The 25,714-nt window shown below is 43.5% G+C and overlaps 1 protein-coding gene across 4 annotated transcripts in view; it reads left to right on the top strand.

The window, feature by feature from the left end:
- The window catches only part of AJAP1 (adherens junctions associated protein 1), a 308,480-nt gene that overhangs the window by 109,654 nt on the left and 173,112 nt on the right, over positions 1-25,714 (top strand). For 3 of the 4 annotated variants that reach the window (XM_033921258.1, XM_033921257.1, XM_033921256.1), the window contains exon 1: positions 19,881-20,882. The exons of the other annotated variant lie outside the window; for it this stretch is intronic. In XM_033921258.1, the coding sequence (XP_033777149.1) occupies positions 20,854-20,882 (29 nt within the window). In that variant the 5' untranslated portion in view covers positions 19,881-20,853. Of the gene's footprint in view, positions 1-19,880; positions 20,883-25,714 lie in introns of those variants that run through there. 4 annotated transcript variants of the gene reach the window in all.

Raw genomic sequence — 25,714 nt, 5'->3', positions numbered from 1 at the left:
ATTGTTCTGTCTCTTGAGTCAGTGATGTTATGAGAATAATAATTGTAATGTCATCCGCGTATATATATGATTTCAATTTTAAATTGGATAACATATTTCCCAATGATGCCATATAGACATTGAAAAGCGAAGGGGATAGTGGGGAGCCCTGTGGAACTCCAAGCCTTAGGGCTCCTTTTACTATGCTGTGATAGTGTTTTTAGCACGCGCAGAATGTTATCGCACGCTAAACCTGCACTACATGGCTAGAAGCAATGCCAGCTCAATGCCGGCGTTAGCGTCTAGCGCGCATTAAAACCGCTATCGCGGCTTAGTAAAAGGAGCCCTTAGTAAAAGACCCCCATTATTCATAACCCACATTGATAACATCTCTCCTGCAGTATTCGATAAAGATTTTAATTTTTCCACAATTGATGGTTTTGTCTGCATTTTTTTTTTTTTGCACGGCAACATGATACTAACCCAATTCTGTCATGGATGTAAGATGTACAGTCAGTTTAGTAGCAAAAAAGCAGAAGAAAAAAAAGTTGGAGTGACTCACTGTTACACTCAACCAGGGGAACATTTGTTTATTTCAAGAAAAATGAACCAGCTATGGGTTTTTTTTCTATTTACTTCTCTTACACAGCAGTATCAGAAGCCTTTTCCTCTGCAGACAAAATGAGTGATCAGTTCTGCAAGTGAAAGGCATAGGCGGTTGCGGTTCTTTAACCCCCGGGGGCAAGACTGGAAAATGGGATCAGGAAAGGAGACTTCTTGAATGCTGTGGCGTTGTTTCGAGGGACAACAACACACGACCCCAGTTTTATCAATCTTTTTTTGCTAGATTTAACAATCGATGTCACAGTCCTGTGTGTTTATCGTAACAAATGTATAGAAACCCGCAGAATAAGACTCCATAGCCCAGGACCTAAACTGCAGGAGGGGCATTTTGGAACAGCGCTGGATTTGCGAAAACCCCTTTCTGATACATTATGAGACCAGCAGAAGCAAGCTTGATAGAATAAAGGCCATCAAATACAAGGGATGGTCTGTCTTTTTCCATCCAGAATAAAAAGAGGCAAATTCAACTGCAGATTTCAAATGTCTGCGGGTCCCAGAATGCTGCAGCATTTGGGGGCTTGGGGTGTTTCAGAAATCCAGGACTAGTATAAAATCCCCTTTGTGGTGTGTTAGGGGTAAATTGGAAGCTCTGTGAATGAGCTGGGTGGAAAAGAAAGAGGAAGGATTGTACAATCCATCATCTTATCCAAACTCGATTACTGTAATGCCATTTACCTATGCCTGACAAAAAAAAGTCTTCGCAGACTCCAGCTCATCCAGAATACTGCGGCCAAACTGATTTTTGCTAAACGCAAATTTGATCACGTCTCCCCTTTACTTACCAATCTTCACTGGCTCCCAGTACTTTCCAGAATTCACTTCAAATGCTCCTGCCTGGCTTTCAAGATAATTCATGGCATCCTTCCGCCACTAATCCCTCTATCCTTCCTCGCCCTAACGCCTGCCACCACCAGATCAGCCCACAGACATAAACTATCCTTCCCCTCTCTACATGGCATCCTCCACGCAGGTAAACTGGGAAGATCCCTCCTCTCCAAAATCACGGGCCTTTGGAACGATCTCACTATCCCGCTGCGGAACCTGGGCTCCCTCCAACTGTTCCGAAAACAACTGAAAACCTGGCTTTTCTCTAATATATAACATCTCTTCTCCTGTTTACTTCCCCTCTTTTCATATGCTCTTGTAAACTCTCTCTCCCCTCTCTTCTTGTATTTTTAAGTTTTGTAAACCGTGTCGAGCTCCACTTCCATGGAGATGATGCGGTATATAAACTTAAGGCTTAGTTTAGTTTAGTTTAGGAAGGTGGGACTGGCAGGGGAAGGGAATGGAGCAGTGGCGTGAGGGTTTTCAGGGGATTCCGTGAATCCCCAGCTCTGCAGCCCTGCTTTTTAAAATTTTATTTTTTGCTTGATGCAGTTTGATTTGTCGAGTAGGCAGCCTGCTCAACCAGTCATACTGCATCAAACAAAAAGCATCCCGCCCTTTAGTCGAGCAAAAGACTAGGCTCGTTTGTGGCCAGTATTTTGTTGCGTCCTTTCGCAATTCCTAAGCTAGTGGCTTATAGCAGTACCGGACCCCAGAAGAAGGTTGTTTCTACAACCGAAACACGGCCCGTGTCGGCTCTGGTGGCAAGTCAAATGCGCGCAGACAATTACGTAGACACCTGAGCGTAACCACAATTGCGCGCTATGCCACAATTCATATACTGTGTCTCTTTGTGTTGTTGAACATTTTAATTTGTTACTTTTTTGCACCATGTTCAAATAAAGTTTTTATCAAGCTCATCAGTTCCCCTTAATAGCTAGACCATACTCATACTGTATTTGCTTTCCAATTGGCCAAGCTAACGACAACATACTGTAAATAGTCTAACAAGAAAAGGCAAGGGAGATGTCGTTTCAACCCATGATAAAGTCTTTATTAGAAACAGAGGTCCCAACAAGGAACCCAGTTTTGGCGTTATCGAAGACGGTCTTCTTCAGGGGACACAAAACAGCAGCGACAGCATGCATCATCTCAAGTAATGAGGAATCCATAGGTTTTTAATTCAATAGTATGTCCCGGGGAGATAAACCCGTGCGCTAACTGCTCACATGTCCATAGGGTAACATGCATGCGTTAGCCTTTAGCGCGTGCTAAAAAGCTTAGCACACCTTTATAAAAGAGGGGGTAAATGTTTTTTTGCCTTTACTTTTTAATTTACTCTCGTATATAGGTGCACAATGGGCCAAATTCTATAAATGCCGCCTATGCATGTCTGTAGGTGCCACTCCACACGGTTATTAATCAACTAGGGGATTTATGAAGCGATTCACTTAAGGCAGTATGCAGCAAGTTTTTTGGTTTTGTCCTCCCTAAAGCTTCTAGCGTCTTGCTATAAATTTTATTTTTTCTTGTTTTTTTTCTTATTTTTTCGCTATTTCTAAAACTTGGATCTAGAGGGAGGACTTGAGCATAAATAGTTAAATAACGTTTTCTTTACTGGATGTATAATTAATTTTATGCTATTATGATTGTTGCTTTCTGTACAAGTGTCATGCTTGAAATTAAATTGAAAATCAATAAAGATTTAATTATTTAAAAAAAAAAAAAAAAAAAATTTTTGGGTTTTGTTTTTTAAATCAAGTACTCTTAAATATTTTCCCTATCTAAACTAGTAGGTTTACACTCTAACTATGGTACCTGGGGCAATGAGTGCCTCTGGGATTGAACCCAAAACCTCAGTGCTGAAGCAGCAGCTCTGACCGCTAGGCCATTCCTCCACTCCCACAAGTTATATGGAGGACTACGTCCCACAGTTGTTATAGAATCGGAGTGTTCTACCTATATGCTAAAAAAAACAGGAGGAACAGAGTAGGTATTACATTACATTACATTAATGACTTCTATTCCGCTTGTACCTTGCAGTTCTAAGCGGATTACATCAAAAAGATAACTGGTCATTTCCAGGAAGAGGAATACAATTAAAAACGTTGGGCCTAATACATCAAAACGATAGCTGGACGTTTTCAGGAAGAGGAATGCAATTAGAGGCGTTAGGTCTAAATCATGTTTTAAAGGGAGGATATTAAGAGGGGGAGAGAGGGGAGAAGAGAGGGGGTTAGGAAATTAGGATGAATTTCCTGAATAGTATGGTTTTGATTTCTTTTCGAAAAGCTTTGAGGTCAGTTGAAGCTGTCAGTAGGTTGGTGATGGAGGGGTCCAATTTAGCTGCATGTGTTGCTAGTAAGTTGTCGTACATCTTTTTCCGTTTAGTTCCTTTAAAAGGGGGGTAGGAGAAATAGGACTGGGTTCTCCTCTGTCTGGAAGAGAGATTCCTGTTTAGGCGGTTGTTTAGGTGGGAGGGTGCCGTTCCGTTTAATGTTTTGAATAATATGCAATATAGCTTGAATTGGATGCGGGCTTGTATTGGAAGCCAGTGTGAATCTAGGAAGGCGTTGGTGATGTGGTCAAATTTTCCAAGGGAATAGATCAGTCTGAGGGCAGTGTTCTGGACGGTCTGTAGTTGTTTTATTAGGTAGGTGGGACAAGGAAGGTAGAGGATATTGCATTAGACTTAGGCCTAGGGATTGAACTATGAGTCTGTATTGTTCTTTGCCAAAGAATTTTCTAATTTTGCGAAGGTTGCGCATGGTAAAGAATGCTTTTTGTGTGATTTTGTTGATTTGCATCTGAAGAGTGCAACATCTGTCTACTGTTACCCCGAGGAGTTTGAGGGCGGGCTGTATAGGATATTTGGTGGTTTTTATTTCTAGTTCAGTTATAGAAGGGGTTTTGTCCTTTTCAAGCAGTAGAAATTTAGTTTTGTCTGGGTTGGTATTCCATGTGCTAACTGCTTAGCATAGCTATATCCCCATGCACTAGCCAATTAGCGCGTGGTTAGCAATGGAGCCTTTACCGACTAATAAATAGGTGGCAGTAAGGGCTCACATGGCAGTAACCGCATGCTAATTTGGAAATTAGTGCATGGGCCATTAATTCAGAAGATGTCAATTCTGGCCATTATACAGCCACACTTACCCCCTCTTGTACATAGGCGCGCTAAGCGTTTTAGCACGTGCTAACTGATTTAGCGCGCGCTAATCGATTTAGCACGCGCTAAACGCTAACACGTCTGTAAGATATAATGGACGCGGTAGCGTTTAGCACGCGCTAAAACGGCTACCGCACTTTAGCAAAAAGGGCCTGTAAAAGTGGCCTCAATGCGTCGGAAACCCGTGTGTTAAGAATAGCGGAATCTGCTTTTTGGCACAGCTTGGTAAAAGGGTCCCTATGCATGTTAAAACGTTGATTTGTTTTGATAGTTTAAATATATAACTTCAAATAAATATTTGTAAGCGCCATGAATTAATTGAAGCAATTATTTCTGTTCTTGTCAGGTCCGTCTGTACCCCTTTAAATCCAATTTAATAAATAAGAAAAAGCAAAATTAAGGTGGTATCTTTTTATTGGGCTAACTCAATACATTTTTGATTTATCTTTTGTAGACGAAAACCTTCTTCCCGAGGTCAGGCCAATGGCATTAAACTGTGTGAGACCTCTGAAGCCAACATCTATTACACAATTGTGCATCTCAAAGGTTCCCTTTTCTTGTCACAGGCTATAAAGCTCTTGGTGCACAGATTCTAATACAATTTCATTTTCCTTCATTGCATATAAAATCTGTGGCAACCGTACAATCGGCAAGCTAGCAGCCAATTTAGCAGAGCAGATTGAGCAAAACCATGGTGGAAGGACTGAAACTGTCATGCAATTAATCAAAATTGCACAGCATTATTGCTGTCTTTTTAAAAAAATGAATAATGAAAGAACCCATGCCTTAGAAAAAAAAGAGAGAGATATGCCACTGTATAGATCCATGGTGAGACCGCACCTGGAGTACTGTGTGCAATTCTGGAGGCCGCATTACCGCAAGGATGTGCTGAGACTAGAATCGGTCCAGAGAATGGCCACCAGGATGGTCTCGGGACTCAAGGAGCTCCCATACGAGGAGCGGTTAGGGAAGTTGCAGCTCTACTCACTCGAGGAACATAGAGAGAGGGGAGATATGATCGAGACATTCAAGTATCTCACGAGCCGCATCGAGGTGGAAGAAGATATCTTCTGTTTCAAGGGTCCCACGGCAACAAGGGGGCATCCGTGGAAAATCAGGGGCGGGAAACTGCACGGTGACACTAGGAAGTTCTTCTTCACTGAAAGGGTGGTTGATCGCTGGAATAGTCTTGCACTTCAGGTTATTGAGGCCAGCAGCGTGCCAGATGTTAAGGCCAGATGGGACAGACATGTGGGATCTATCCGCAAAGATAGATAGGGAGGGTCATTGGAGTGGGCAGACTTGATGGGCCGTGGCCCTTATCTGCCGTCTATTTCTATGTTTCTATGTTTCTACTTTACAGTGGATTCTCTTATCGAAACACTTTTTTCTGAATGTTTACTTGGAGAATCTATTTGCACCTGGCACCATTTTTCTTCTGTTCAACATTGTAAGAAGTGTTTCCATTAATGTGCTTAACACAGATGTCGGACCGTAATTCCCTACTTCCTTCCTTCCTTCCACTTTTGTGGAGAGGGGCCACATCTGCCCTTCTCCATTCCTCCGGTACCACTCCCGACTCTAGAGACTCGTTGAAAAGGTCAGTCAACAGAGCCACCAGAACTTCCCTAAGGGGCTCTTTTACTAAGGCACGTTAGCCGTTTTAGTGCACGATAAATATTAGTACACGCTAAACGCTAATGCGTCCATTATATTAGCGTGCACTAAAACATTTTAGCGCATGTTATTCCATGCATTAAGGCCCTAATGCACCTTTGTAAAAGGAGCCCTTAATCATAGAAATGTAAAAGAACTTAGAACGTGAACCTTTTTAAGCAGGAGAATTTCTAAGCTCTATCAATGTTAGGCGTTGACTATTGGCACTTCTTTTTGATATTCATTTTTGGTTTTCATGCTTCGAGCAGGCATGCGTTATGTTCCAATCATGGCAAATTACAAGCTCTTTCCTTAGCAGCTCAATGTCACAACAATTCTGTTTTTTCCCAAAAGCAAAAATAGAATATGCATCCTCCTACACTCCTTCCCCCATCCATGTATTTTCTGAAACTTATTTTCTCGAGATATAATCTGAACAGTGATATAATTGGCCAGTATTCACTGTGACTGCTGCTCATATTCTGGAAAATGCACCTGTACCGGTTACTCTGAAGCAGGTGAAGAGGAAACGCTGGAGATCAGGCAATGGGCCGTCATTTGCGACGACATGGCAAATGGCAAATGACATAGCCCATGTTCTTCCATGTCATTAAACAACAACAGAAAAAAAGCAAAACAGAAATAAACAAACATGGAGTCAATATTGAAAGAGATGTACGAGTAGTTTCAAAGCACTTAGACATACAAAGTACCATAGGTTTCTGTGGTACTTTGTGTGTGCAACTGCTTTGAAAATGAGTCTCAAAGTGACTTAAACCAACAAGAGGGAGTAATGGCCATTTAAATTGTCTGTCCGAGGCTAATTATGGATGTTCAGACACTCTTAGGAAGACATAGAAACATGATGGCAGATAAAGGCCAAATGGCCCATCTAGTCTGCCCATCCGCATTATCCATTATCTCCTCCTCTCCCTATTGGCTAAGGTTCTTAACATTTGCATCTCCTCTTCCTATAGGCTAAGGCTCTTTACACCTGCATTGTGATGTCATAGAACTTTATGGTTATAGAAACATTGTCACAATCACAAAATTACTATAGAATACCGCTTATATAAAACAATACACATCAGTATTGTTAACCCTAACACTATAGGGCTTGCTAAACGGCCTCAGAGATGGAGCCTACGCACAGCCAATCACAAGCTGGGATGATCCGCGTAGATGTAATACTCCTGCTCCAATCATTGGCCAATAAATACTTATTTTAACTTTTTTTGTGCTATTTTTTAAAGCTAAGCTAATATAAACCCTTCACCAATCATTACTGAAGATATAGTGCATTTTCAAAAAAATCTTCAGCAAATACTGTGCATATTGTCCAAATTTGAAAAGCTATACCATACAACTTATCTTTATTGTTGAATAGTCTTCGCTGTGGGAGTCTTTTTTTTAAAAAACCTCAGTCAGTTCATGTCCGTCTGCCAACGCGGCCAGCGTTTCGCGGGAATTACATACATCCGCTGCGTCAGGGCCACCGGGACATTAACAATCACACGCACACTGTAACAGGGGTTCTCCGTAGACAGAAGGGGAATGCAGTCACACTTGTTGGTGAAGTCCTTAGACTGATCCTGTCTAGTCTAAGGATCAGTTAGTCGGCCCAGAGAAAACCCACCTAGAAAACATTCAAGGATATCACTGAGAATTTTCATGGCCGTTACAGAGCACCAAATTCTATTCAACTGGTTGACAAACTTCTTAGAGCATACAAAACCATGAACTGCAACATGTCACTGAAGATGCACTTTCTACATTCACACTTCGACGACTTCCCCGCAAATCTTGATGCCGTCAGCGACAAACTTGGTGAAAGGTTTCACCAGGACCTTGCCACTATGGAAAAAAGATATCGGGGAAACTGGAATCCATCGATGCTGGCTGACCATTGTTGGACACTGCAATGAGTACAAATGAAAATCAACAGGAAAACACTTTTAGCCATGGTGAACTATCGCAGCGTATCAGAAACTTTGTGCATTAAAACATGTTATAGTCAATTAAAGATAGCATCATGTTTCTCAAAATTCCAGCGTTATACAGTGTTACCCCGGTCATTTGTGGTATTCTCCGACCGGGACTTCCTGTGCTAAAGTCGGGCTTCACCAATCAGGAGCTGCGTGTCAAAGCAGCTCCTGATTGGTGAAGCCTGACTTTAGTGCAGGAAGAGGTGGTTGGAGCATACTGCGAGTGATTTCCTTCACTCGCCGGCGCTCCAGCTGTCCTCTCCTGCCTCCCCAGGCGAAAAACCATATTTGTGATTTTTTGATATTCGAGGGGGTTCCTGGAACAGAACCCCCTGTGAATATCGGGGGAGTACTGTACAGTCAGTGGAAATTTATATTTGTGTTTATTTTGATGGGGGTCTATCGTAATCAGTTGTCCAGTGTATTTTGTTAACTGCTCAGATTTGTAGATGAACGGTATATAAGAATTTTTAAATAAAATAAATAATCAAAAGATGCCTGCTGCGTCTCCTTCCCCCTCCCCCCTTTGAGGTATAATGAGGCTGGCGCTAGGAATCGTGGTAGCAGTGCCGGATTTAGGGCTCCTTTTACTAAGCTGTGGTAGCATTTTTAGCGTGCGCTGAAGATTAGCGCATGCTAACCCCTGCACTATGCGGAAAAACTAACGCCAGCTCTATAGAGGCATTAGCATTTAGCGCGTGTGGCATTGTAGCGTGCGCTAGAACCATTAGCGCAGCTTAGTAAAAGGAGCCCCTAGACTTGATGAGGCCCTAAGCTATACAAAGCTTGGCGACCCCATGTTAATAACTTATGCCTTATCGTATACCCTAGAAACAATACATACTCGTAAATAGAATTCATTGTGAGCCAAATATTGCTAAAATTCATTACGTAAGAAGCCATTTTAAAAGTACAGATAAAAGTGATTCCACCTCTCAAACATTTAAATAAGTTTGTTAAAAGACCACATACATTTTACAGAGCTCTCCACCCCTAAAAAAATTTTGTAAGGCCCCTGCAGATTGTGAAGCCCTAAGCTGTAGCTTATTTAAATCTGGCACTGTGTGGCAGCCATTTTGGGAGAGCATCAATCCTGCCCATCTCCCCACTGGATTACCAGGGAACAGGCAGTTGCCCAGTAATTTGGAGGGAAAGGCTTCCATTCTAGATTAGGGGGATGGAAGGGGCTTCCGTGTATGTGTGGGAGGGGGTGTGCGTCTCCTATTGATTCCTGGAGGGTTGAAGGAGTGGGCTTCGAAAAGAGGCCCACAGACTTATGCAGGTCTCAGCTGATATTGATCAGGGCCCCCCTAAACTCCAATGGCCATCACATACTGAATTAGCCCTAGATATTCAATACCAGTGACGAGACATGACCTGGCATTGATTAGCCGGGGCTAATTTTGCTTGTGGTAGTCAGTGTTTAAAAAAAAAAAAAAAATGCTGACTGCTGCAGGCTGAATATTGACCGGACTATATTTTGTCACTGGCCTATAACTGTGGACACTCTGCAAATATGTGATGTACCCATGACAAAATGGTCAAGAACCCCCAAATAAAACAATCATTCTTGGAAATACCTTTTGGGATTTATGCCACGAGTCTATCATATCTCCCCTCTCCCGCCTTTCCTCCAAAGTATACATATTGAGATCTTTAAGTCTGCCGCCATACATCTGATGACACAGACCACTGACAATTTCAGTAGCCTTTAAGGTCGGAGGGGGGCATTAAGATTGGTTAGTGATGGGCTTAGCAGTAGTGTTCACTATACAGAAATGAGGGCTTTTGTAGAATAATTTGATAGGACCACTTAGAGCGCTTTCTGATATTCCGAAATTTAAGAGCATGTTAAAAAGACAGCTTTATTTACAGAGGCTTTTATGTATTTGTTTTTGAATCATTTTAGGTGAATGTTATTTTTGTGTTGTTATTGTGTATGTATTATGGGAACACATTTTTAAATAAATAAATAAAATATTCTTCCCCTGGATTGATTTCATCCACTTTTTAATCTTTTTGAAGCTACATTCTCCAAACTGCCGGGGTTGTCTGGAGGTGTTGTGTGGGCATAGCTGGGAGTTATCTGGACACCACCAGTATTCAGTAAAAATACCCAGATGGCTCTCTAATTAACTTTGGAGAGAAAAAAGCATACCCTAAGCCAGGGGTAGGCAATTCCAGTCCTCGAGAGCCGGAGCCAGGTCAGGTTTTCAGGATCTCCACCATGAATACGTATGAGATGGATTTGCATGCACTGCCTCCTTGAGATGCAAATCTATCTCGTGCATATTTATTGTGGATATCCCGAAAACCTGACCTGGCTCTGGCTCTCGAGGACTGGAATTGCCTACCCCTGCCCTAAGCTGACTAGCTAGCTATTTGCTGCTATTGCATGATCATCGGTGCCTGGATAACTCCTGGCAGTTGTCTTATTCCCAGATCTTCAGAGCTGATATTCAGATATGCCCGGCGCAAAATATTTGGGTATAGAAAAGCCTGGGGCAACTAATATTTAAAACAGGGGTAGGGAACTCCGGTCCTCGAGAGACGTATTCCAGTCGGGTTTTCAGGATTTCCCCAATAAATCTGCATGAGATCTATTTGCATGCACTGCTTTCAATGCATATTCATTGGGGAAATCCTGAACACCCGACTGGAATACGGCTCTCGAGGACCGGAGTTCCCTACCCCTGATTTAAAAGTAACATGCCGCTAGTCGGGGCTGAATTTTGCTCCCATTTTCTAAACACCAAAGAACAGGAGCCCACTTATTTGCCAGAGTTTTCTGTAGCGGAGTTCTTGCATCCATAGCACACTTGAGCACAAATGTCACCGTGACCTGTAAGAACTCGCTCGTTTTCAAATAAGTACCAGCGAATACTGCACATTTTTTTGGCTACTTCATTCATGGATCCAGAGTCCTTCTCTACGTTTATAAGAGCCAGTTAAGTTACCAAGGCTTTTTTTTATCCATTTATTTTATTATCATTTTTTTTTCCTCTGTGTTAATTGCAGCAATTTCTAAGCCAAGTATGATGCTTGACATTTCCAATTTAATTATCACACACCTCTGACACTGACTAAGAATTAAGTCCCATTTCTACTGCATTTAATTCAGTGCTCTGGTAGTCTGAGTAGGTTACTCAGATATCTTTAGGTAAAGGCAAAAGAAATTCAGCCCCCGGAGCACTTACAGAAAAGAAGATTACTGTAATACTGACAAATTTGCGGCTAAAAATGCCTGCCTGCTGTGAAGACAAGAAGACATGCCTGGACTTCTCCTAAGAGCAGGGATCCAGGACAACATGCTGTAAATGTATTTTTTCAGCTCCAGGAGCAGATGGCATGGGTTCATTTCCAAGGGCAGAGTGAAAAACGCAGTAAGCTCAACCTTCTCTACTCTAGAAGAGAGCAAGGCTGGTTAAGGCAGTGCTTCTCAACCCAGTTCTTGTGGTTTTAGGATATTCGCAATACATGCATGGAGTGGAGTGGGAAGGGTAGATGTGAATTGCTTCTTTACTCTTTCCAGGAATACTCTTTTCCAGAGAGATTGGAGAAACTGGGCCTCTTCTCCCTTGAAAAGAGGAGACTGAGATGGGACTTGATCGAAACGTTCAAAATACTGAAGGGAATAGACTTAGTAGATCAAGACAGACTGTTCACCCTCTCCAAGGTAGGGAGAACAAGAGGGCACTCTAAAGTTGAAAGGGGATAGATTCCGTACAAACATAAGGAAATTCTTCTTCACCCAGAGAGTTGTGGAAAACTGGAACGCTTTTCCGGAGTCTGTTATAGGGGAAAACACCTTCCAGGATTTCAAGACAAAGTTGGACAAGTTCCTGCTGAACAAGGAGGTACACTGATAGGGCTAGTCTCAGGGTGCTGGTCTTTGACCAGAGGGCTGCCGCGTGAGCGGACTGCTATGTAGGATGGACCACTGGTCTGACCCAGCAGCATCAATTTTTATGTTCTTATGTACTAGGACAAGCTCTGCCTGCTGTGCATTGCTTTTGTTGAATCATTTTATAAATACAGTAAATAAATCAATCGAAATATTTCAAAACCAATGATTTGCCACTAGTATTTTTGGACTGGTACCTGGTGAATATGACTGCCTCCAATAAACGGGCTGTTATTAAGTATTGTTGAGTTTTTCATTCACACACATATAACTGAAACGTGCATATGCACGAAGACACGTGGAGAAAACCAGACCTCGATATTCTGGCTCTAGAACACCAGGAGTGCTGAGTGAGCCGTTATCATCATAGGCTCTGTAAAAATAACAAACAAACAAGCTCAACTAGACGTCACAATCATGTACTTTCAAACAAACGTATCAATCATCTTTCTTCTGAGTGTGTAAAAAACTGTGAAAAATTGATAGCACTAAACATGCAGGTAGTGATGGCAATACAATTGCACAAAGCGTTCAATCGGAAATTAATCATAAGAACATAAGCAGTGCCCCTGCTGGGTCAGACCAGAGGTCCATCGTGCCCAGCAGTCCACTCATGTGGTGGCCCATCAGGTCCAGGTCCTGTATAGTAATCCTCTATCTATACCCTTCTATCCTCTTTTTCTTCAAGAAATCGTCTAATCCCTTCTTAAACCCCAATACCGTACTCTGTCCTATCACACCCTCTGGAAGCGCATTCCAGGTGTCCACCACCCTCTGGGTGAAGAAGAACTTCCTAGCATTGGTTCTGAATCTGTCCCCTCTTAATTTTTCAGAATGCCCTCTCGCGTTCATGTAGTTTTCGAAAGTTTGAAGAATCTGTCCCTCTCCGCTTTCTCCATGTCTTTCATGATCTTGTAATGTTTTTGTCTTTTTCTTTTCATTTCAACCATGTTGTATTTTATTCCTACGTTTCTTATCGGCATGGTTTGCACCTCTATTCTGATCAATTTTACTGAAATATATGTACTGCCTTTTTTGCTGTATTTTATTAAAAAAATTTTTTGAAATGTATGTGTTGTTTTTTCATGGTTATAGAAACCTAGAAACATGATGGCAGATAAAGGCTAAATGGTCCATCCGCAGCATCCACTATCTCCTCCTCTCCCATAAGAACATAAGCAATGCCTCCGCTGGGTCAGACCTGAGGTCCATCGTGCCCAGCAGACCGCTCACGTGGCGGCCCAACAGGTCCAGGACCTGTGCAGTAATCCTCTATCTATACCCTTCTATCCCCTTTTCCAGCAGGAAATTGTCCAATCCTTTCTTAAACCCCAGTACCGTACTCTGCCCTATTACGTCCTCTGGAAGCGCATTCCAGTTGTCCACCACTCGGTTAAAGAAGAACTTCCTAGCATTCGTTTTGAATCTGTCCCCTTTCAACTTTTCCGAGTGCCCTCTTGTTCTTTTATTTTTACAAAGTTTGAAGAATCTGTCCCTCTCTACTCTCTCTATGCCCTTCATGATCTTATAAGAGATTTTAACTTACCGCTTTGGTCCCCTAGAGGCTCCTAATAACGCCGACTGCAGCCAACGTTAGCTATCTTGCTCGGTTAATTATAAATGTTTGGATATTAATTGTAGTGAAATTAATGTTCTCATTTAGGAACTGAGATTTGAGCTGCTGAGATGCTACTTGCAACAGTAAATATTAAAAAGTACATTATTTTTTCTATATAGAGAACTAATCTTGTGTGACGATAAGGTAGGCAAATGTTAATTTTAGATCCTTTTATTGTGTACTATTAAAGCAATTTGGACATAAGGATATAGGCCCTGATTCTATAAAAGATGTCTATACTTAAGCCCCCAGATTGGCATGCTTAACCAGTCTAGGTGCCTAAGTTAACCATCCAGAACTCCATTAGGAGTTGGGCAGGATGTGGGTCGACCTAAACTTAGTCATGCTGCAGGGATAATCAAAAGTTTTATGAGGCTGGAGAAACTTAGACGTTGTAACTTAGACCAGTGTTCTTCAACCACCGGTCCACGGAAATTTCCTGCTGGTCCACAGGGCCAGCACGTGCATCAGGACCAAAACAGTGTTCTTCAACCGCCGGTCCACGGTGCGATCGATGCGGTGTTATCTTCGAGCCAGCTCCCTCTTCCTAACTGATTCAGTGCACAAAGCCACGGACAGTGGCTCCTACGGGCATCCTGCGCCTGAACCGGAAGCCTTCTCTCTGACGTTGCAACGTCAGAGGGAAGGCTTCCAGATGAGGCACGGGACGTGCAAGGTGCAATTAGTACTATTAGGGGGGTGGGGTCTGGGGTGGACATTGGGTAGAGATGGGCGGGGTCTGGCCCACGACTTAGCCCCGTGTTCTTCAACCGCCGGTCCACGGACCGATGCCGGTCCACAGAATAATTCTTTTTATTTCATAGGTGTAAAAAGGTTGAAAAACACTGACGTAGACGATGTAAAACCAGGTCTAAGGGCTGGATTCTGTACAGGACACCTGGTCTCAGATGAAGCCTAAGCGGCTGATTAGATTCGCACACGGGCGTCCTATATAGAATAGCTTAACACCACGATTCTCTAACCGGCGCCTATGCCATAAGAGAATTGGGTTGCCGCCGAGCTGATTGCAGCAAGGGAATCTCCCTGCCGCCATCAGTTTAGCGGCCACGGAAGGGAACCCATCCCCCTGTGAAACTACTGGCAGTAGGGATGCCCAGTCCCTCCTGCCGGAACCCCCACTACTGAATATCCGCAGCAGGAGGAATGCCCAATTCCTCCTACCACCACCTCGCCCAGACATCCATCGGCAGGAGGAGTGCCCAATTCCTCCTGTTGATACCCCTAAGATCATTGGCAGGAGGGATGCCCAGGTGTTCTTCATGCTGATCCTTAGTAAACTGGCCTTTTTGTTCCCAGAAATTTCTCTTATGCTTTTATTTGTAATGCCGTCTGCTGGGTGTACGAGGGGGTGCAGCCTGCCTATGTTAGCACTCGGCGTAGCTAGGATTTAAAAAAACGGTCGGCCAAGTTCCTGGAAGAAAAGTTACTGGGTGTATGAGGTGGTGCAGCCTGCCTATGTTAGCACTCGGCGTAGCTAGGATTTAAAAAAACGGTCGGCCAAGTTCCTGGAAGAAAAGTTACTGGGTGTATGAGGTGGTGCAGCCTGCCTATGTTAGCACTCGGCGTAGCTAGGATTGAAAAAAACGGTCGGCCAAGTTCCTGGAAGAAAAGTTACTGGGTGTACGAGGTGGTGCAGCCTGCCTATGTTAGCACTCGGCGTAGCTAGGATTTAAAAAAACGGTCGGCCAAGTTCCTGGAAGAAAAGTTCATAAAGCGTAGCTATATTAGATTTGAAGAAATCCACTGGCGGTAATCAGCAAGAGATTTAAGTACTTTTTCAGAGCATGCCAGGTATTTGTGACCTGGACGGGCCAGTTTTAATAGACTTTTTTTTTTTCAAATTTTTTTTATTGATATACTGCTTATATCCTAAGCGGTTTAGATTGACTACTAATCAGGCACTCTCAAGTTTGGCAGTTCTGATGTCCTTTTGGCGCAGCTCATTTGCAAGCTCCGAGTTACGAAAAGAGCAAGGTCACCTGTTTAAACAAAACTGCTCTCCTTGGCTTTCAATGTCTTTCTATCATCTCTGCATCTTATCATTTATTTTCAATATTCATCCATCTCCATGATGAATGACGTTGCCTGACCTTCACTCCCTCATCCCGGGGAATGACGCTCATCGGACGGCATCTTCCCTCGTGATGTCTCAATAGACTCGCCGTGGCATTTCCTCCACCGAAACAGAAATTAGCCCTGCCAAAAGCTAGAACATGTTCCACCAAAAACCAGAAACGGGCTTTTATGCACGAATGTGCTAGTGAGTGAACATTGGAGAACTAGAACCAAGCCAAATAAAGATTGCCAGCGTCGGAGTAAAGGACCATTGCAAGGACAGCTGCCAAACTGCCGATTTATTAAGCAGGACATCCAACTTTTCTTTCCCCTCTTAAAGAGGTTCATAGACAACCCCGCGAAAGACAAAGGCGCGCGCCGAAGAAAATTACAGTTTTTAGGGGATCCGACGGGGGGGGGGGGGTTTGTTGGGGAGCCCCCCCAGTTTACTTAATAGAGATTGCACCGGCGTTAGGGGGGGTTTGGGGGGTTGTAACCGTCCACATTTTAGTGTAAACTTAACTTTTTCCCTAAAAACAGGGAAAAAGTGAAGTTTTCAGTAAAATGTGGGGGGTTACAACCCCCCAAACCCCCCACAACGTCCCCACATTGCGGCATGATCTCTATTAAGTAAAAGTGGGGGGGGGGTTTCCCCCCCACGCCCCCCGTCGGAGCCCTAAAAACAGTAATTTTGTGCAGCGCGCACCCCCGCGCTGTGCTCAATTGTCTGCGCGCGCCTTTGTCCCGGCGCGCTTTTGACCTGACACCCTTAAAGAAAGTACAACCTGATTGCAGTAGGTACGAAGCACAAATTCTCCCAATCTGAGACCAGCTGCATTACCGAATTGCATGTTAATGGTGTATGATTTGCTTATTTATAATCCGCCTTTTTCGACGCAAAGTACAACAGCACACGCATAATGGTTCATAGTCATTCACGCGCCGACATCGCAGCGCAGACAAATCGGCGCAGGACCCCAGCGCGCCGCCTAAAAAGTGACTTTTAAAGAGCTCCGACGCAGGGAGTGAGTGGGGAAGCCCCCCCCCCAGTTTACTTCATATTCTTCGCACTGCCATTGGGGGGGTTTGGGGGGTTGAAACCCTCCATTATAGAGTAAACTTAACTTTTTCCCGATTTTGTAGGAAAAAGTTAAGTTTTCTCTATAATGTGGGGGGTTGCACCCCCCCCCAATGGCAGCAAGAAGAGTATGAAGTAAAGTGGGGGGTTCCCCCCACCCCCCGTTGGAGCTCTTTAAAAGTAACTTTTTAGGCGGTGCGCTGGGGGTCTTGCACCGAATTGTCTAAACTGCAATGTCGGCGCACCAAAGTCTCGAGCGCTTTTGTTCCGTCACCCACATAATAGTACTTCACGGACATTTCCGACATCTTACAAAAAAACAATAACAATCTACGTCATATTTAGCATAAAATCAAAATAAAATAGCAGCCTGACAATAATCGCTTTTCCTATCCCAAGAATCAATCTCAAGCAACCTAATACAACTCAAAATTCACTGACTAACATCTCATATTGTGTATTTCATACAACCAAACAGATGACTCTTGAACAGTTTCTTAAAGGCATCCAAATTTTTCTGATGTTTAATGTAAGACGGGAGTCTATTCCACTCTTCTGGACTACAACATCTCATTATGAGGGAGACGAGGGGATTACACCGGGAAGGGGTAAAACGCGGACCTTACGGACCTCGCGGATCTAAAACCGCACATCCTTAAAAATCCGAGGTCCGTGCATTGACAAGTCCGCCTTCGCTTTCCCTGCAGCTCAGCTCAGGCCCCCGGCTCCCTCGCGGACCTCACGGATCTAAACTGCACGTCAAATCCTTAAAAATCCAAGGTCCGCGCCACTTTTGAGATCCGTGCCACTTTTAGTCTCTGGCTCTGACAGAGCTCTGTGACAATTTAACTCTGACAGATCCTAATGCTTTTCCCTCCCTATGCTAGGATCCGTCAGAGTTAAATTATCACAGAGCTCTGTCAGAGCCAGAGACTAAAAGTGGCGCGGACCTCAAATTTTTAAGGATGTACGGTTTTAGATCCGCGAGGTCCATAAGGTCTGTGAGGTCCGCGTTTTACCCCTTCCCGATTACACCAGTTCCTGACAAGTCCAATTTCAAGAAGATTCACAATGAAACATAGAAACATAGAAATAGATGGCAGATAAGGGCCACGGCCATCTAGTCTGCCCACCCCAATGACCCTCCCCTACCTTTCTCTGTGAATAGATCCTACGTGTCTATCCCATTTGGCCTTAAAATCAGGCACGCTGCTGGCCTCAATCACCTGAAGTGGAAGACTATTCCAGCGATCAACCACCCTTTCGGTGAAAAAGAATTTCCTGGTGTCCCCGTGCAGTTTCCCGCCCCTGATTTTCCACGGATGCCCCCTTTTTGCTGCGGGACCCTTGAAAAAGAAGATATCTTCTTCCGCCTCGATGCGGCTCGTGAGATACTTGAACGTCTCGATCATGTCACCCCTCTCTCTGCGTTCCTCGAGTGAGTATAGCTGCAACTTATCCAGCCGTTCCTCGTACGGGAGATCCTTGAGTCCCGAGACCATCCGGGTGGCCATTCTCTGCACCGACTCCAGTCTCAGCACATCCTTGCGATAATGCAGCCTCCAGAATTGCACACAGTATTCCAGGTGGGGCCTCACCATGGATCATAATGACTTCAGGCTTACGGCAGATGAAACTCCTGCGTATGCATCCTATGATTTGCCTTGCCACTTTTTATTTTTATTTTTTTGCAAACCTTTGAGTCAGAGAAGTGTTCATTTACAAAAATCTGGTTCCTCCTGGTACTGTAGAACCGCTGATAGATGGTGAGGGTGTCGCAATGAGGCTGAAGGCGTCTAAAGATGCAAGTCAGTTTAGGATGCTAATATCTCATTTTGCGTTATAACCAGGAACTGTAACCTGTTTGCTTACCCGAAGATTTTAGGCTGTAAACCAGGGGTCCCCAAAGTCCCTCCTTGAGGGCCGAATCCAGTCGGGTTTTCAGGATTTCCCCAATGAATATGCATTGAAAGCAGTGCATGCACCTAGATCTCATGCATATTCATTGGGGAAATCCTGAAAACCCGACTGGATTCGGCCCTCAAGGAGGGACTTTGGGGACCCCTGCTGTAAACTCAGGTCTTATTTAGATAGGATGCTTGCTTTTCAAGCAAGCAAACAACCGTCCTGATTGGGTAATTACATCAGTCGAGCCACGCTGTCCTATGGCGCTTTTAGAAAAAAAAAATCAAGACAATATTATTTGATAAATTCATCTCTTAATCTGTGCTTTATCTTTATTTTTTTAAACATAACATAATCTTATCCTATCAATTTTAAACTTATTGTTACTATTTTGTATTTCACTGATTGTCCAGTTTTTCTCTTTTGTGGAAACCGCCTAGAATTCTTTTGATTAAGGCGGTATAGAAAAAAAAAAGTTATGTTATGTTAAAAAAAAATAAAAAAAATCAGGTCCCTTAAACTCTTCAGCTGGGCATCCACTCTATATACTCAAATCATTTTTTTTTTTTTTGCTCTCACTCAAACACTGTCCTTTTGTGAGGCTGACTATCCTGCTGTCCACGGAGAACCTACGTTACAGGTAAGTAACTACAGTTTTCTTTTCCCCTACTCCTTACTGCTGGGAGCACCTTTCCTAGCTAGTTTAATATGTTTTCAGATTTTGGGAGGATGGGGGGTGTTTTCGCAAAGGGGGGGGGGGGGAGAGTCAGGACTCTGGACTCCTTAAAAAAGAAATCCTCCTCGTTACTGTGGAAACCCAGCCCCCCCCCCTCCCTTGCTTCACCCCCGCAATTCGGGGCTTGCAATCAACCCAGGCATTGTTTAAACAGGAGACTGACAGCTTTGGGAGGCAAAGCCCGCTGGAGGCGGTGCAAAACCACGGCGCACCTGGGATTTGATCCTCTTAGCCGGAGCTCCCAGCTTGCATCTCTGCCATTTCTTCCCCCCCCCCCCAACGTAAAGGTTAATATAATGTTTCGTGCAATTATTTGGTTTCCTGTGACGTCGATCTAGGCTGGACCGGGAGGAGTCGGCGGAAGAGGGGGGGAGGGGTGCCCAGGCTGGGAGCTCAGATAGGCTGATTTGCTTTTAAGGGCTGACAGTATTGTGTTAGCTTCGTTGCTGCAACCCACTGATTTTCCATCACCACGTTTCTGCACCCCCCACCCCCTTCGAGTTTGCTTCCTATCTGTAACTATTGAACCCTTCGCAATTTTTGCTACACCGATTTCTCAGGAGCACCCGCAAACTTCCGATCGATTCTGGGCTGGGTTTCACTCGCTGAGATCCGATCGTCTCGCGCTGCGCTGCTTTGACTCGGGCGGACCTGACTGGCCGCTCTGCTGTTTTCTCTCTGTACATCGTTTGGTTTTTGCAGAACAGAAGGACCCCATCGACACCACTTCGACCCCCCCCTCCCCCCAAGACTCCCAGATCTTGCAAAGAGAGAGAGTCTCCCCTAAAGAACCGGAATTGAAGATGCTTCTCTGCTACCTGTTTTCTCCCTGCGTCTGGCTTTCCTTTTAAGCGTGGCTTTGCCAGTCCCTTAGACTGGATTGAATGAAAAACTCGCTTCTCTCTCCTCGTCCACCCCTTTCTTTTCTTGCAAGACGAGGAGCATTGTACATCTGACGCTAAAGACTCAGCTCACTTTCTGAGGCGAAATATTTCTTTTCATGCATTCATCGATCTGATTGGTCCATTAAAGAACATTTTTTAAATGTTAATGTAATAATATTTTTTTTAAAAAAAAACCCTATGCAGGCATGTCTTCGCCTTGGGGAGCTTCTGTAAGTTCCTTACTTCCAAACAGCTGAAATTAACAGAGTCTGGCATGGAATATTTTCATCTGTGAACTGCATTTTTATTTTTGCATTTTTTAATTTTTATTCTATACTCTTTTGCTTTGGGGGACGGGGCAGTGCGGAAAGATGGGTGCATGAAGAACCTGATCCTAATTTTTGAAACGTTACAATGTGGATAAAACAGCTTTTAGGAATCAGGTAAGAACCCCTATGGATACCTTTTTTTTTAAAAGACATTTTAGCACTGCGGTGCCTTTGGGAGTTTTAGCTAAAGAATTCCATTTTCAGCCAGGCTGTGTCGTTTGCTAAAGTGAGAGATGCAGGGTCTGAGAGTTCATTATTCAGATGCAAGAATTTCTGTTATGTACTAAACTGTCACGTTTCGCTTCCAAACCTAGAAACAGGTGGTAATGTGAGTCGGATTTTTTAAAGGAGCCTCTTGTCTCTTTGAATCAGGTATTAGGTAATTAGGTTGGTGGGCAGAATGAGGTTATTAATATAGGCTCCATTAATTACACCACCCATATTTGCAAGCAGAAAAGAGGTATATATGCAACACCGCAAAAGTAAATTTTACATTTTCACTTTATTACTTTCCTGCAATCCAATTAATAAATTATTTTATAGGGATCTGTTTCCTGGAATCAGTTGCCTGGTAGCAGGTAAATATGTGATCTGCAGTTCTAATTGTTGATCTTGTACTGTTAGGTACATTAAAAAAAAAATAAATAAATAAAAAAAATCTCTCATGCAATTTAAAAGGAAGCAGTGGGAAATTTTGGTTTACATGGAAAGTTTGGAGATTACATTGGGCGCCTTCTTCAGATCCAAGGTGGACGCTTTCTTTTAGCATCTGCAGAACATGTGTGAACATGCATGTATACCAGCATGGCTGTGCATGGAAATATGAACAGGTGTGCAAGCCTTGTAGGGGCTATGAGAAGCTAAATGTGCATATGTGACAGAATTTGTTGTATGTAATGACTTGATGCTTAGATGTTTTAGGAGCCATGGGACTAGGAGAGAGTGAAATCAAAAGTGTTTTTCTTTCATGTAGCCACTAGGGTGCGTTAGATTCCTGCTTTGGGAAAACCCAGCGGCAGCAAGAAGGTCCCTAATGGAATGTTTTCGAAATCTTAAGTCTCTTCAAAGGATGTGCTTTTTAAAATTCAGCATCTTAAAGCAATAGAGCTGGACACTGGAATACCAGTGGTCACTAATCTATGCAAATGTTGAACAGCATTTTTAAGAAAGGAATTGGGGGAAAGAGCTCTCAGAAGAAAATGCCAAAGTTAAGTTTTTATATCATATTTAGCATATTTGAGAGTTCATTCGGTTTGTGTTGTTCGTTTGGGGGTTTAAAAAAATAAATAAAAAAATAAAGCAATAAGGAGCTCTACAGTAGCCTACTTTTGAAAAATCAGTTTTAAGATATTTTGAATGGGTGTTGAAATCCATTTTCCCTAGCATGGCAGAACTACATATTAAGCACTTTTCTTTCCTATATCAGCATTAATCCTATGAATATGAAAGTTCAGGACAGTCGGGGAACCGAACATGACTTACCGCAGGATATCCACTTTTAAATATGAAGTTGAAAAATCAGATATTTTTCAGGCTAGAACAAAGGTTGCCAACTGGATCAAGATTCGCATGACAAGGTTGATCCAGTCCTGGGTTTACCCTGTTGCACACAGGTTCTTGTAGGCTTGCTTTTCTTAGAGAAGGCAGTGGAACAGGCAGAACTTCAAATCCCTGCATGCAATGGGGTAAACCCAGGACTGGCTCAACCCTGTTGGGAGAATCTCGATCCAGCTGGCAACCCTAAGCTAGACTCGATGGGAATGCTTCTCCTGATCACTTGATTGCTCCGCCTACATTTCCAGGCAGAATATTTCATTCAGGACCGTCTTGTCACTTTTGACTATTCATTGCATAACTTCCAAGTTAGCTGTCATCGTACAAGAAAGGGAGGCTGTTTACCCACCCAGAAATTTGCTGTGAAATTGTTTAGAAGCTATGCATTATCTGCAGTAATTCAGTTATCTTATCTTTTGCTAAGTCTAACCTCCTTTATTTTTAAATGAGAACATTTTTTTTTTTTAATTGATGTATTCTCAGAATGCACTTTATAAACAGTTTTAGTTTTGCCGTGCTGTCTCTCTGCCCCTTGTACTGTTGCTGTTACGTAATCCATGCCACCATTTTGAAACACTGTACACGTACTGTATGAAGGTCGATTCAAAATGACCCAAAATGTCAGATTCTCCCTGCCTGCGAGTTTGGACTTTTACAGGAAGCAAGGAGGGATTCCTTTTTAATTAGGAATTTGGCATTTCAACCAGGCAACTTGTTATGCTTATACTGTAGGCTGTAACACCCAAATCTTAGTACTGACAACAGACAAGAACCTTCTAGGTTTTTCCCCCTACAGATCTCCTAAAAGCCTATGCCATTAACCAACATATCTGGATATTTAAACTTGGCTTTCAAAATCAGTTTGTTGGAATACGGAATACAGATATCGCAAATAAATGCTCTTCATTTATTCCTCTTAATAGGATTTAATCAAAGTGACTTAAATAAAGCACATTAAAAAAAAAAACCTACAAACTTTCATAACAATTTACAAGCCACATACAATATAAAAAATCATAAAAGGGCATTAAAGAAAACCTTCCAGTAACACATTATTTTGGTCTGTATGTGAGCCCTGGCCCAACAATCTACCTTACAAAGTATACAGAACCAACCATTAAAGCATATTGAGACGTGTACAGATCGTAAAACAATCATTCTCCCAATCCCTATGTCAATCCTAGCATCTACCTCTTCTCTTTCCCTCCCTTAATTATCCCTAAAACTCCTTATACATCTCCCTCTCATACTCATTCTGATAAAAATACAATCTTTTGACTTTGGGCTAGATTCACTAAGGTGCCCTGACCACTTTGCGACCACTTTGCAACCCGATTTTCCTCCGACCCGATTCACCAACCTGTGCGCCGATCATCCTCCGATCCGATCAGCGCATGCAAAGTAGGCAGGCAGCGATTCGCTAAGCAAAAATCATGAACACCGACTGGGCTGGCCGATCAACAAGAAGCGACAGCTGGGGACCGGTCGCTCACGTCCTTTCTGCCCGACTCGCCGCCCTGCGCTCTGCTCCCTGCAGTGTGTTTTGCCAACATATGGAACTAGGAATTTAGGAAGTTTTGTGCTGAATATTTTCTGATCAGTGACACTAAAGTTTTCTTTCTTGTGCATGTTATGAAAAGAGTTGGAATGAAATTGTGTGCTACACAACTGACCAATTGGCTGTGCAAAGTGACTGATTTTTATGTGCTACTAATCCGCCCTGCTCTCTGCCCTGGCTCTCCTGCCATTCCCCGCAGTGCGAGGCCGTGGTTTTAACCCGCGGGTTAAAACCAAGGGCTTGAAAGTGAAGTTAAAAGAAAAAAAAAATTACAGCTTTGTAAGCATGGGCAGACCATCTACAGGCAAAGAAGATGGCCTACATATGCTTCAGGATCGTTCACTAGCGATCCGTGTGGTCCAGTGGTCTCAAACTCAAACCCTTTGCAGGGCCGCATTTTGGATTTGTAGGTATTTGGAGGGCCGCAAAAAAAATAGTTAATGTCTTATTAAAGAAATGACAATTTTGTATGAGGTAAAACTCCTTATAGTTTATCAATCTTCCACCCCTCCCCTGAAGGCCTGCAGGTTCCCCACTTCTTTGCAGCGTCCTCCAGCTTCCCCCCTGGCCTCCCAGTCTTAGTTTCAGCTAATTAACGCAGCCTGCAGAGAGGATCGCCGGTGCTGTAATGTTCCTTGCAGGCTGCCATCGGCCTCCACAATACGTTCCCTCTGCCGCAGTCCCGCCCCTCCTCTGACGTCAGGGGCAGGATTGCGGCAGTGGGAACATGCTGCCGAGGACCATGGCAGCCTGCAAGGATCGCTGCAGCACCGGCAATCCTCTCTGCAGGCCGCGGTAATTATCTGAAGGTAAGAGTGGGAGGCCAGAGGGAAGCCAGAGGACACTGCAAAGAGCGAGCAGCACTAGTAGAGGCCGTAGGGCCGCAAAATAGTACCTGGCGGGCCGCATGTGGCCCCCGGGCAGCGAGTTTGAGACCACTGTGTGTGGTCGGAGAGGGGCATTCCTCCCATGTGAATCACCCCCATGTGAATACTGACCCACTGTGGATCAGTCGGCCTGCTGCGGATCGGCCACGGATTGGGCACGATCGGGCAGGTTAGTGAATCTAGCCCTTTATTTCTAAACTGGAAATAATTTATTGTGAGGAACTCTGTCTTAAGCTGAAAAGAACTCTTTTTGGAATATGAAGAGTTAAAGATTCAGATTTTTGAGTTTTGTTGTTTTGACTGTTTTTGGTTTTGAAGTTCCCTTATTGGAGAGAGTATTCAGCACAATAAGACTAATGAGTTTGCCTCTTCTGAACATTCAGAGACTTACCTGTTTATGGTCATTGCCTGACAAAGTTTAATTTCTTATTATTTTGTTTTGAGGACTGGTGTAAAGCTGAAGTGTGAAGCAACCATTTTGTTTTTGGATATCATGAATTAAATCCAGTCCAGGTTTTGAATTTTTACTTTCCTGACTCAAGTGTGCTTTCTTTTGCTGGAACCTGCCTTATCATTCCTTGTGTCGCTCGTGGCAGCACACAAGAGCCAATTTCCTTGTCCCAGCTGCTCGGGACCCATTGCCCTGACCCCGCTGGTGACAGGATAGAGTAGGGGCCTTTGGATCTGGCCAAGAACAGGTCATTGGAAACCTTATTAAGGGCAGTTTCTGTGGAATTCAGTGGATGAAAGTCTGACTGAAGCAGATTCAGAATAGCATGGGATGACAGGAAGTCCAGGTAATGTCGGTGAACAGCATATTCAAGTAACTTGAATAAGAATGGGAGGAGGGAGATGAGGCAAGAGTTGGAGGGACATGTGGGGTCCAGTGAGGGTTTCTTGAGGAGGGGTATGAAAATGGTATGTTTGAAGGCATCAAGGACAGTTGC

The sequence above is a fragment of the Geotrypetes seraphini genome, chromosome 15 (assembly GCF_902459505.1).
Source record: "Geotrypetes seraphini chromosome 15, aGeoSer1.1, whole genome shotgun sequence".
In the NCBI taxonomy this organism is placed as follows: Eukaryota; Metazoa; Chordata; class Amphibia; order Gymnophiona; family Dermophiidae; genus Geotrypetes; species Geotrypetes seraphini.
The sequence above is the reverse complement of the archived record's forward strand: the minus strand, read 5'-3'. Positions and strand labels throughout refer to the sequence as shown.